Source organism: Rhipicephalus sanguineus, chromosome 5 (genome assembly GCF_013339695.2).
Source record: "Rhipicephalus sanguineus isolate Rsan-2018 chromosome 5, BIME_Rsan_1.4, whole genome shotgun sequence".
In the NCBI taxonomy this organism is placed as follows: Eukaryota; Metazoa; Arthropoda; class Arachnida; order Ixodida; family Ixodidae; genus Rhipicephalus; species Rhipicephalus sanguineus.
The window spans coordinates 18,980,691-18,993,267 of NC_051180.1; the positions used below are offsets into that span (position 1 = coordinate 18,980,691).

Sequence of the window (12,577 nt, forward strand, 5' to 3'; positions counted from 1 at the left end):
TTATGCTTTTCGCTTTAGCCGTTGAAGACGCTATAGGGCTCCCGTGGACCAACGTACTACAACCGTTTTCAACCTCCTTGACTACAACCACAAGGGACGCCATCCATGGCAGCAGATATTTAGAATCTGGAGACGGGCTCTTAGCGCTTCGCGTTCACAGCATGATGCCGGTCTCCAATACTTTAGGTAGCGGAGAAAAGCAAATGCGTTCGCATTCGTATACTCGTAGGTCATTCGCCCCTGCTGGCGCTGTAGCGCCCGCTCCGGCGCGATGGTTGAGCTTCCACTCTCCTGTAGTCCGCGGATGGACACTGCAGAACAGACGCGCGATCACACGCTATATTTGACCCCACTGTGGTGCAGGACATCCACTGTGACGTCATATCGCAGTCGTTCGTTTGCTTTCCTTCCGAGACGTTAAAACCAATGAATCAATCAATCGATCAGTCACCTGCGGCGGAGAAGGGGGGTGGGGGGTCGGCTCGAAAGACACCGAGGAGGCGATGACGGTGATGGTGAGAGCTCCGGGGGAAAGGTGAGGCCGGAGCGCTCGAGGTTCCCAGACGGCCCGGCGATCGATGATGTCCCGCCGCGGGGCACGCCTCTTCCTCTCGACGTCGTCGTCGGGACGTCGTCGGCGCTGTCTGCCGCAGCTGCGAGCGTGGCGCAGTGCGGGGGCGTCGTACTCGCCTCGGGTTTGGCTGGACGTGAGACAACGTGCCCCCTTTCTCTTCGCGTCCCTGGCTCGCCCGGGGGTACTCGAGGCGCCGGCGCGCTTTCTCCAATGTGTACGTAATACGTGCGGTCACACAGGTGTGACGCAAGGCCACGCACCGCCAAAGGTCATTGTCGCCATCCTCGACGCGCGACGGGCAGATGAAAAGCCGGCAGAACAGACGAGCGTTTCTTCAGCTCGTGCGTCTCCTGCGCTGCAATTTAGAAATACACTGTACCAACAAGCCCAAAAAGCAGCCACATGTGATGACGTCATCACATGACGCAATCGCTTGGTTAATTGTGTGCCAGTCAGGGGGGCTGTGTAAAACCAGGTGATGTGCAGAAAGCTTGCAGTGCCTCCGATCCCGGAGGCTATTGCGAAACCACGTTAGGTGCAGAAAGCTTTCGGAGTGGAGCGGGGGAGGATCAGTACATAGACTGAGAAGAAAAAGAAGACGGCTTTCGCCTTCGAGTCGTCTTGGGCGAATGCATTGGACCCTATGAGTTGTTACCTCGCGCTCTTTTGAACGTGGTGTTAACCTTTACCGCGTACTGTATGCATCGCGGGATAAGGAAATTTTCACTAATTCATTTTATTCTACTACGTACGTGGTTGCTCGCGTCTCCGTCGATTTGTTTATCGGTATTCTCTTGCACGATGACCCTAGTGTAAGGAAATGCCTTGAAATTTCCGACGTCAGAGTGGCGACACTAGAACTTCATAAATGAACAGCTGGGCCTTCGTTTTCACCAAGTAACTTACACTAAACGGACAAGAAAATAACTCCGGCAGATCCCATGACCTGTGGAAATCGATTTCAAGCCGCACTAATTGTGGATATGGTGAGGTGCGCAGAATAAATATGTCGTTGTTGTGATCGAAATTTGGAACTACGTAGCTTGGGTGGGGGCACGTGCTGGTACGTATGGCTTGAGGTAGGCAAGTACCCCTTTTGCACCCTCCTGCTGACGCCCATGGTCTAGCACACGAGGAAGACGCTAATTAGGGCTATCAAGTTACACGGTCTTGAAAAGGTGGGGAGATGGAGCACATTCTTGCCCTCCGTAGCTGACGCCTCTGATGATATGATCTAAAGACAGTGACACCTACGCGTGTCACTCAGGGTGTGGTTGGTCAAGAATCGGGGTGAGATATAAGAAGAATAAGTGGCTAGTAGCCTGAAATTGGCCGTGTTTTCCTCACTTCACTTGGTACCGGCCGGTGCAGTATCCGGGTTTTTAGCCGCCGGCCTTGATCCTGCGGGGATTCGGCACGACTTCTCGAATAGAATTTCAACGCTCTTGGCTGTGCGCTAAGGTCACCGCAGTCGCCGGCCGTGCTCGGACTAGCGTGTTTTCCCGCTTCCAATTCTGCATTTTAAAGGTCTCGCCCATGCTGTGTAACGTTGTAAGCTTCTACTAGTTGGTTGGTTTAACGTTTCAAGGCGACTCAGGAGGTCTGCGGATAATTTCGACTACCTGTGGCGTTCTTTAACACGCACTGAAATCGTACAGCACATGGGCCTCTAGCATTACAACTCTATCGAAATACGACTGCCGCGGACAGGATCGAACCCGCGTCTTTGGGTCAGCATCCGAGCACTGTAACCGCTGTAACCACAAGGCCACCGCAGCGGCTACGTTGTAAGTTTTATTTTGGTTAATGGAAGAAAGATGGGGGTGTGGGGGGATAAATATCCGCCTGCTTCTCGGCCAGCCCAAGGAGGACTTAAAAAACAAAAAAACAAATGCAGATTTTTTTAATATGCGGGACATTGTGTGCAAACAAAAGAAGACACCGAATAGTGCGAATCGGTTCTGCGGAATCCCGCTAGGTGGCGAAATGGTTAATGAACCTTTAACGGGCACTGAAATCGAACAGTTATCTCGGAAGCATTCTTTCTGAGAAATCCGTGCGGATTTCCTTGTGGCTTCGTGCTACAATCGGGTGCTTGACAATTTTCCTTTCGAAACAAAACACAACAATCACTGCTGTCGAAGCCCTCCCGGCGAGAGGAAAGGGAAACAGCAACAACGGCGTCGTTGTCATCGAGCGCGCACGCGACCGCTGGGCCTCCGGCCACGCAGCAGAAAACGGGGGAGGTTCGAGAGACCCTAGACGCGCCGCCGCGATGGGCCCGTCGCGTAAGGACCTGAGCCCACCACGGCGAGCGCTGTCGTGCTCACTGCCATCAGCAGCAGCACGCACTGGGCCGCGGTCGGTGCACCGTGGTCTGCGCCCGACGCGCCCCGGGCAGCAGACGCTGCGGGGGCCTCCTTCCGCCTTCAGCCATGGAGCGACAGGAGAGCGCCACGCTCCCCTGCTTGTCCACCCTGGCCGCCGAGGGCGTCAGGGACATCGTCGCGTCCACTAGTCGCCTGCTCTTAGGTGCGACAGGCCCTCGACTTCTGCATCCGCGTTATTCTCGGTCGCGATCTCTTCCCGAGGTCCGAATACGGCTCCGCCTAACCCGCTACCTCCGCGTAATACCTAAGCTGCGGGTTTGGCTCCCGCCGACGTGGCAAGTTGTGTTTTCGTCTCATTTGTCTTCACGATTCTTATGGCTACTAAACTTCATTCCCCATTCATTCTTTGGCCTCATACTGTTGTGCCTACCACGTGCGCGTGTGGCGCCCAATATGAGTTGCAACATGCGCTGCCCGTTGGTCCAAGCGGCGCCAACACTGCACGGTGGCGCCGACATAGAAGAGTCAGTGACGTAAACACACAACTGCCGGCATTTGCAAAACCAATTTCACGTTTGCCGGTGTTAGTGTAGGCTTAGGGCCCCTCCAACCGTGGCCACGTACCGTGTTGCAACTCATGTTGGGCGCCACTGTAGCGCAGTATTTTTAATCGTGCGCAACCAGCTAGCCCAATACTTCGCTTTGCTAACATACAGATAGTTTACGAGGTATACACAACAGCCATGCGTGGGAGTTGTGTGCCGTACTGTGCGCGGGGCCACGCAACGGTAAACATGCGCTCCCCGCGGCCACTCTCGTTGCGATCACACGTCTGCGCGGGTGGCAACAGCTGTTTGCCGTTGTGCGAGAGCCTGCTGCTGCCGCCGGCTTTGACGTCGTCTTGCGGCGCCGCGAGCGTGGGCGTCTGCGGAGAAAGAAAAAAACACGGTGTGCTACGCGGAAGCTTGCCAGTTGCCACTGTGAAGTGCGAGGCGCCGCCGTGATGCACGTACGGCGACGCCAGCTGGCGAGCGGTGAACTTTTGATGGGTCCCGCCGGCGACGAAACGCCTTGGCAAAGCCGACCCTCTCTCTTAATAGCCCCCCCCCCTCCGCTCTCCTTTTCTATCTCCCACGTTTTTGTGTTTTTGTTTGAATGTTGGTGCCTCCCCACCGAATAGCTTCATGACCCTTCGCCCCCTCCTTTCCTCTCCCGTCTGTACCTTTTTCGCACTTCTGACGGACCAGAGATTGGTGGTGCTCTTTAAATTAAAATTAGGCAACACTACATAATAGCCCTCCTTCCATTCTCACCTCCACCATTTTAATACGCATAATTGTCACAGCTCTGTTCATGTGTGCGGCTTGTGTATGCAGCTTATTAAAAACAACTGCAGAAAATGGCCTCTAAATAAGTTGTCTACTTTCGTCCGTAAAACCCAATTAGCAGCGTATTACAATTGCCATCGGTAGTTGCCTAGGTGCGCATAAATTTCTTAATGACTCTCAATTAAGCTCCTTAATTAAGGGCCAGCATTGGTTGAAGGAGCTGAAAATCCACAACAGTGTAACACTTCTTACTAGTCCAAGCATCACTGAATTATTAGAAACGAGCAAAAAGTGATGAAGAAAAAACGAGGTGAAAGGAGTGTGCGAGGCATGTATTTGAAAATCGCCATGATTTACAACAATGTGTAATGGGCCATGATGAACAGTATTCCCACATGCCTTCAGAACTCACATCCTAAACTCGCATTAGCCGCCATCATGTGACCAGTTACTGCCAGCCAGTTTCTGGTTTTGATAGATTTTTAATATAAAAGTTTTCACTATGAAAGCAGAATAATATAATGGGCCTTTTTCAGGTCCGAAGAGCGCCTCTAGTGGAGATCGCTGAAATCGAAACTGAGGGTCCATGGCCTCCGAAGTTGCCCACCGCGTGCCGGTAGATATTCTCGGAGGCCTGGTATTTTCGGGAAAATTTGCAAATCTTCCACGCCAGGTGGCGCTCAGTCCGCTCCTGTCGCCACGCTGTGACCCTCAAAAAACATGGCGTGCGTGTTGTCACCGCCGCCGCGCATGCGCAGACTACCCTCCTGAAAAAGGCCCATTGGGTTATAGATGTTAAGAATGACATATGTACCGTCGTTGAGGAACGTGCTACTACAGGCAAGTGACTTCACCTTGGAAGCTCTTACGTCCACTTTAGACTAGAATTTTTTCAATGAAGCCATAGCGCTGAAAACACAGGAACCAAGGAAGGGGACAGGACGTGTGCTACTGTGTTTTCAGCGGAATTGCTTCATTGAATGTACCGAACCAATTAGCCCTAAAGTCTGTAGCCCTAAAGTCTGTAAAGTCTAAGTTTTTATTTGTCTTGTGTGCTGCAGTGTTTTGCTGCAGCTGTGGGAACTGCCACAAAGAATGATGGAAACAACCACTATAGGAACAGCCTCTTCTTATAATACTTCAAGAGTGCATCATGAATAAAACAAGACAGGAAGCACACAGTCTCATCACAAGCGCTTATGACGTGCTTGCCACCACTATTCACTCAGTGTGGCATTATTGTCATTTTCCCCTTCATCAGTGCAGGCTGCACTGACAGCTGGTGACTGGATTTGGGATCAAGTGTGCCTGCTCTGAATGGGTGTTCGAGAGTAACATATTCTCGTCTATAGCAAGAAATCCTTTGTGGTACCTTTGCAGGCGAGCAGCAGCAACAACAGCAGCAAGGGGGCGTGGTGGCCGGTGCCGGTGCTGGCGCGAAAGGTGGCAATGCTACATATGGCAGGCTCGTGACACAGGACCTGCTGGCAGCCATGGCCACGGACCCGCAACACTTGCCCTACAGGTTCAGGGACTCCAGCCAGGCACCCTTGCGGAAACTGAGCGTCGACCTCATCAAGACCTACAAGCACATCAACGAGGTGGTTCTCTGGACTTAATTACGTTTCAAAACCTTTTTTTTTTATGGTTTCAAAGTTTTCATTGACGAAGTGAATGTCCTATTTGATTTGCATACTGGTAGGGTTGCCCTTTTGACAACAGCAAACATGTGCCTTACCCTATCACTGTCTTAGAAAGCACAACTTTACCAGTGTGCAGCTTCAGTTCACCCACGAAGCCGCAGTCTTGTTCTATAAATATGAATTTATATCTGATTGTTTTTGTTATTTCAAGGCATGAATTGTGCACAGTGAGGCACTAGTTTGCAGCAAAACTACAATAAATTTAATATCCACTGCCATAATATCCCCTTCAGCGACAGTGTGTACTATTGTAGACATCAACTTCGGAGGCGTGTCATGTGCTGCGTGTTTCTTCAAGCGGCTTGAAACGCAGTGTGCACATTCGTGCAGGTTTCCCGAGTAGACAGCTAGCGGTCATTTAACTTCATCGTGCTGCATATTGCTGCAGAGGATCACTTTGCTGGAGACACTATCATGTTCAATGATCGTTCGATGTGCAGTGTTGCAGGACCAAAGTCAAGAGTATTTTCTTTTTTCTTTGCTCAGAACGAATACAACCAAAAAACAACACATTTCTTCATTTGCCCTCTTGGAATGTAATACTGAGTGCCTTGGAATCATGCCATGCGAATTTGATGCATTTGCAGTCAGTGCATCATAACTTATGCCTGAAGGGTATATAGGCATAAAACAGGAAATTTTGAAGCAGGCCATGCTTCATGCTTGAAGCAGGCTCATGGGTTATGTATGTACTGTAGTAATTTACACTCCATGTGAGTTGTGTATTTAAAAAACTGCTTAATTGTTCCTAATGCCACAAAAATGCTTTTAATAACACTTCATAATGTGCTGTGCAATGGCGTCAATATTGTGAACATTGTTTACTACTTATGTGAACAATTGCTTATTATTTGAAAACTGTTCGAAAAGTACTATATGACGTTCAATTCGCTTCTGGCTCTGTTCGATCTACATTCAACTCGGTCTCAAAAATTGCTGTTTGCACGCCCTTATTTAAAAATGTAACAGAATTCTCAAATCTTGACATTTCTTTATATTCACAGGTTTCCCACTAATTGCTTTCAGTTTGCATATGTTAAACATCGGAAGTCTTGTTGCAGGTTTGTGGTGGCATACCATGCATAACCAGCGTTGGTATAATCTAGCCACGCAGCAGTAAAAAGTACAGTGTTGTGTTTGTTAATGACAGTTACAAATTCAAGCTCCTTTCACAACCTGCTGTATTCATGGAGACTTGTCAAGTCTGCCTCATCTTCTAAAGCACCCTTCGTTTTGTCTTGTTGCTACGCAGGTCTACTATGCCAAGAAGAAGCGGCGTGCGCAGCAACCCCAGGGAGATGACCAGAGCCACAAGAAAGAGCGAAAGCTGTACAATGAGGGCTTCGATGATGATAACCACGACTACATCATCCGCAATGGGGAGCGATTCTTGGACCGTTACGAGATTGACTCCCTCATCGGCAAGGGCTCCTTCGGTCAGGTGAGTGTTCACTATATGCCTTTTCCCTGTCTCACATACAACTCTTGACAAAGGTTGGTCCACCGACCAAAACTGCTGAGGAATAAGCTAACAGTTATTGCTTACTTGTAAAAGTCAGTCATTATGTATAGTCTGGCCCGTTGACAGCTATATACAGTGTGTGTGCATGCTCCAAGCAGTGCATTCTTTTTATGTAGGGCATTGGTATGCTAAATTGGCATGAAATTTGTATCAATTAAGACACCATGCTTCACGAGTGTGTGGAAAGGGCTGGCTTAAGTGCCTTCATGCTTGTCAGAAATGCATTTTACATAGTAATGATTGCCTTGCAGGTGGTAAAGGCATATGACCGAGAGGAACAGTGTTTTGTGGCCATCAAGATCATCAAGAACAAGAAGCCGTTCCTAAACCAAGCTCAAATAGAAGTTAGATTGTTAGAGATGATGAATAACCACGAGAGCAATGGCACCTGCTGTCACCTGGGCAAGGACAAAATAGGTTCGTATCTCTCTTACCTGTTGGTTATTGACATTCATGACTGATTTTTTATGAGCCACCTTGTCATGTAAACTGTACATTGTTGAATGGCATTTTAATGCGGTCCAGGATCATATGACGTGAATGGGCTCCTTCTGCTCACTTTACAACGTGCCGTCACAGTGTTTTTGTGTTGTTGCGGCTGGATATGATAGTTTCATTTATATAACTTCAGTTGTATTGTTTGTATAGTCATTATAGTCACATTCTTAGCACAAGACTGTAAATGTCTGATGTGCATCACCAGTAATTAGCATATTTATTTATTTATTTATTTACTTATTTTTGTAAACTGTTGCCAAGGTAGAAGCATTCGGAATGGTGGTGTTTATCTCAGTAAAATTATTAACCATCGAATCATAGCTACACTTACGTGCCTGGATGCGTGATTCGAAGGTTCTGTGTCCAGACCCCACTGATGGAAAGGGTGATTTTTCATTCATATTGATTCCTTTCAGTGTATGTCATAATCGTTTAGCTACACTTAAAAACAACCAACGATGTCCCCTATGCTTTCCTTGGTTTCATTATGTACAGGTGAGCATGTTGGAACTGTAGCACAAGAAAACGTTGCATGAAAGAAAGGTAGGCGTTCACAGCAACGGTCGTGTCTTGTGCTACAGTTCCAACGTGGTCGACTTATACTGAATTGCCCCATTTTCTATTTTGCATAGTGAAGTAGCTTTGCTGCGTGTTAATGGGAGATTAAATGTATATGTGTATATGTTTCCTCCCATTCCCCTGCCTGCCCTCCTGGTGTCGTTGGGAACCGCAGTGACGTTAAAGGGCCACTTCATGTGGCGCAACCATCTCTGCCTGGTGTTTGAGCTTCTCTCGTACAACCTGTACGACCTGCTTCGCAACACCAACTTCAGCGGTGTGTCACTGAACTTGACGCGCAAGTTTGCCCAGCAGATGTGCACGGCACTGGTGTTTCTCTCCAGTCCGGAACTGAGCATCATCCACTGTGACCTCAAGCCCGAGAACATTCTGTTGTGCAATCCCAAAAGGAGTGCCATCAAAATAGTGGACTTTGGCAGTTCGTGCCAGCTCGGACAGCGCATATACCAGTACATTCAGAGCCGCTTCTACCGGTCGCCCGAGGTGCTCCTCGGCATACCTTACGACATGGCCATCGACATGTGGAGTCTAGGCTGCATTTTGGTAGAAATGCACACGGGCGAGCCACTCTTCAGTGGGGCCAACGAGGTGAGCTTATATATATGGGGCCCGTGTTAGCCCTCCTTTTCATTTTTACAGCCAATCTGTTTTAGTCTGTAGACAGCAGCGCACGGTTATAACCCTGTGCCGCTGTCTTAGTAGCATTAGTAGTAGTCATAATGCAGGTCACGTGACGTGGGGGGTGAAAAAGAAGTAAATAAAATGAAATGATGGTGATGATGCTTGAATTGATGATGATGCTCAGAATTATTATAGTAATGATGGTGGCGATCATTACTCGGTACAAAATACCGGGAATCAATTTGTACCTTTGTTAATTACATTAATTAGAGGCTTACATTAATTGTAATAAAGCACTTGTGTGCTTACAGCTTCGCTGTCAGATGGTTTCAAGACGTGGAACTGGCAATTTTATTTTTTTTATCTTCTTTCTTTTGCATGCGCTTTTCAGGAGGACGTGTACATCCAGTACTGAGCAGTGAGTGACAGATGGGCTGTAGTTGATATATGTCATGGAGGAAACACCCTTTTTGCCAGTACGACTTGCGCGTCTCTTGCAAAACTAGCATTAGTTCGGCTTGTTGGTATGACATGATCCCGAAAACGGAGTATAAATGGCTAAAAAAATTAGGACAGTGCCTGTGTCCTGCGTTTCCCAGACTTTTTAGTACTATTTTTCTTGCGCTGTTTGTCATATCTTGTCCGAACTCCTTGATGGGAAAAAGTACATCTTGTGTGACACCAGATGCGAAGATCTTATTGAAACATTGTGTAAGCTTTCGTGCCCGATTTGGGGCTGCTACGAGTACCCAAGTAACGCTGACAAAATCTTTCTGCTAAAGGCGGGCAACCTTGTGCATTACTTATCTGAAATTAAACCTGTGTAATGGTTGTTCTATTGTTAGTCTGACATTGGCTAGGTTGGAAACTACACTTACAATGGCACTCAACATCTTCACATTGTCGATATCGTGCATAGCTCACTTTTTCCTTGCTATGAGAGGAAAAACCCTGATTGGTGACAGGGAAGCAAGTCGACTAAGCACTAAAAGGTTTACGAATTATTTTGTTGGATATATCTGAGCCTCCTTGTAGTTCAGTCTACCTTTTTTCTTTAAGCTTTCAATCGTAAAACTCCAGGGGTGGTCACCTATTTATGCACATGTGGCAGTGATCGGAATTGTTGCTAAGTATAATGTAGTGAAAAAGAAAATAGGACGTATAGAAGATACATTTGTCGGTCAGCACACAAACTGTTTTCTGTTGTCCTATTTTCATTGCACTGCTTTATAATCAGAATAATAGCTGTTTTCTCCTTTTATTTACGCACACTATGTGTGTTTGCATAGAATCATCCACATTGCGTTGCAGAATGTGGTGTCACGTATGGTAATACACTCAAACCCCGTTATAACGAACACGGATATAACGAATTATCGGTTATAAAGAAGTAAATGAAGAATAGTCTTGTCATAGCTACAGTGTTATAAATAAACGTTTATAATGAATTTTTGGATATAACGAAGTTATCTTCGTGGCAGATGCAACTTTGTTATAATGAGGTTTGAGTGTATACCGTCTGTCACCACAGTCTGAGCAGGTTACTGTTGGAAGTTTTGCTAAGTACTTGCAACTAAATATCCCTTTTGCATTTACAATTTGCACAGGTGGACCAGATGAACAAAATAGTGGAAGTGCTCGGGATTCCCCCTAAGTCGCTCCTGGACAAGGCCCACAAGGCACGCAAGTACTTTGAGAAGCTACCTGACGGCAGCTTTGTGCTCAAGAAGACCAAGGACGGCAAGAAGGTGCGCTATGAGCCACGCTTTTTCTGTTTAGCAGCTACGTTTGTATATTTCTTTCTTGGAACATCCGGCTGCTCGGCTATGTACGTAGTAACCTTCATTGCATTAAAAGAACTCTAGAGATGCTAAATTGGTTTAGACTGATAAAGTACTCGTTTAAAACTCTTATCTTTGCTAATCTTGGGGCAACAGATTGAATACTAGAGGAAAAACTGAAGCTAAAATTTTAAATTTCTCGAATTTCTTCTCAGAACTGCAGTCCAGTATGTGGAAATGAGACATTGTAGATGTCAGTGTCCATTTAGAGAGGTACTGTAACAGCTATTCAAGGCCACAAACTTTACTTTGGAAATTAGCACGTCTAAGAAAAAGTATTTATGCTAGTGAATGCACAGAATCGCAATTCATCAGACACCTCCACAACACAGGACATCTCAGTTGGGATGACTGCTTACGCCGCTGTTGGTGACACTCAAAACACACTTTTGTGGAGGTTGTTGCAGGACCCCTTTAAAATATATTGAACTATTTCTTCTCATCATGACTTCTCATCATTACCCTTCTGTTGGCTAATTTCTTACGAGAGGTTTAATTTCATGGAAAGCCTGATTTGTGCCATTCTTGCCCATAGAGCTGAGCAAAATACGCGAATTTTTGTGTTAATTACAAGGGATTCTGTACGGCTACCATGGGTCATGCAAACGAGTTGTATCTTGACCTGGTCTGTCTCCTCCCATTGGGCAATTTTTTTTCCCAAATAGTACCGTCCTCCCGGTACGCGGCGACTGCACGAGGTGCTTGGTGTGGAGACAGGAGGTCCCGGCGGCCGGCGGTTGGCTGAGCCGGGGCACTCCGTTGCCGACTACCTCAAGTTCCGCGACCTGGTGCTTCGCATGCTCGACTATGACCCTAAGGTAAGCTGACGAAGGCTTGGAAAACCAATAGAATGAGGGCCACCTTAGTATTCAATCAACCAAAGGATCAAGCAGGATTTCGTACCGGCTACTCGACAACGGACCATGCTCACACTACCAATCGGGCGATAGAGAAATGTGCGGAATATGACTAACCCCTAAAAATATAGCGCTCATAGATTATGAGAAAGCATTTGATTCGTTCAAAATCTCAGCAGTCATGCAGGCATTAAGGAATAAGGGTGTAGTCAAACCATATATTAGTATGCTGGAAGAAATCTACAGCAGCTCAACAGCCACCATAGTCCTCCATGAAGCAGGCCATCAAATTCCAATAAAGAAGGGCTTACGGCAAGGAGATACGATCCCTTCAGTGCTGTTCAACGCATGCTTGCAGGAGGTTTTCAGAGCTCTGGATTGGGGAGACTTATGGATAAGAGTCAATGGACAGTACCTTAGTAACCTGCAATACACTGATAACATTGCCTTGCTGAATAACTCAGTGGATAAATTGAAAGTAATGATTACTGAACTGGACAGGGAAAGCAAAATGGTAGGTCTGAAAATTGACATGCAGAAAACTAAAGTAATGTTCAGCAGTCTCAGAAGAGAACAATGCTTTACAATAGGTAGAAAGGCACTGGAAGTGGCAAAGGAATGCATCAACTTAGGGCAGGTAGTTACCGCAGGTCTGAACCATGAGACGGAAGTGACTAGAATAAGAATGGGGCGGAGTGCATTTGGCAGGCTTTCTCAGATCATG

At 47.1% G+C, this 12,577-nt stretch overlaps 1 protein-coding gene across 9 annotated transcripts in view; it reads left to right on the forward strand.

The window, feature by feature from the left end:
* LOC119393322 (dual specificity tyrosine-phosphorylation-regulated kinase 1A) overlaps nucleotides 1-12,577 on the forward strand; it is a 100,666-nt gene that overhangs the window by 79,827 nt on the left and 8,262 nt on the right. For 5 of the 9 annotated variants that reach the window (XM_037660284.2, XM_037660286.2, XM_049416213.1 and 2 more), the window contains 6 exons: nucleotides 5,613-5,836; nucleotides 7,188-7,376; nucleotides 7,709-7,874; nucleotides 8,689-9,122; nucleotides 10,763-10,903; nucleotides 11,662-11,814. In XM_037660284.2, coding sequence (XP_037516212.1) covers nucleotides 5,613-5,836; nucleotides 7,188-7,376; nucleotides 7,709-7,874; nucleotides 8,689-9,122; nucleotides 10,763-10,903; nucleotides 11,662-11,814 — 1,307 coding nt within the window. Of the gene's footprint in view, nucleotides 1-2,990; nucleotides 3,107-5,612; nucleotides 5,837-7,187; nucleotides 7,377-7,708; nucleotides 7,875-8,688; nucleotides 9,123-10,762; nucleotides 10,904-11,661; nucleotides 11,815-12,577 lie in introns of those variants that run through there. The other 4 variants (XM_049416214.1, XM_037660281.2, XM_037660279.2 and 1 more) reach the window with 2 other exon arrangements.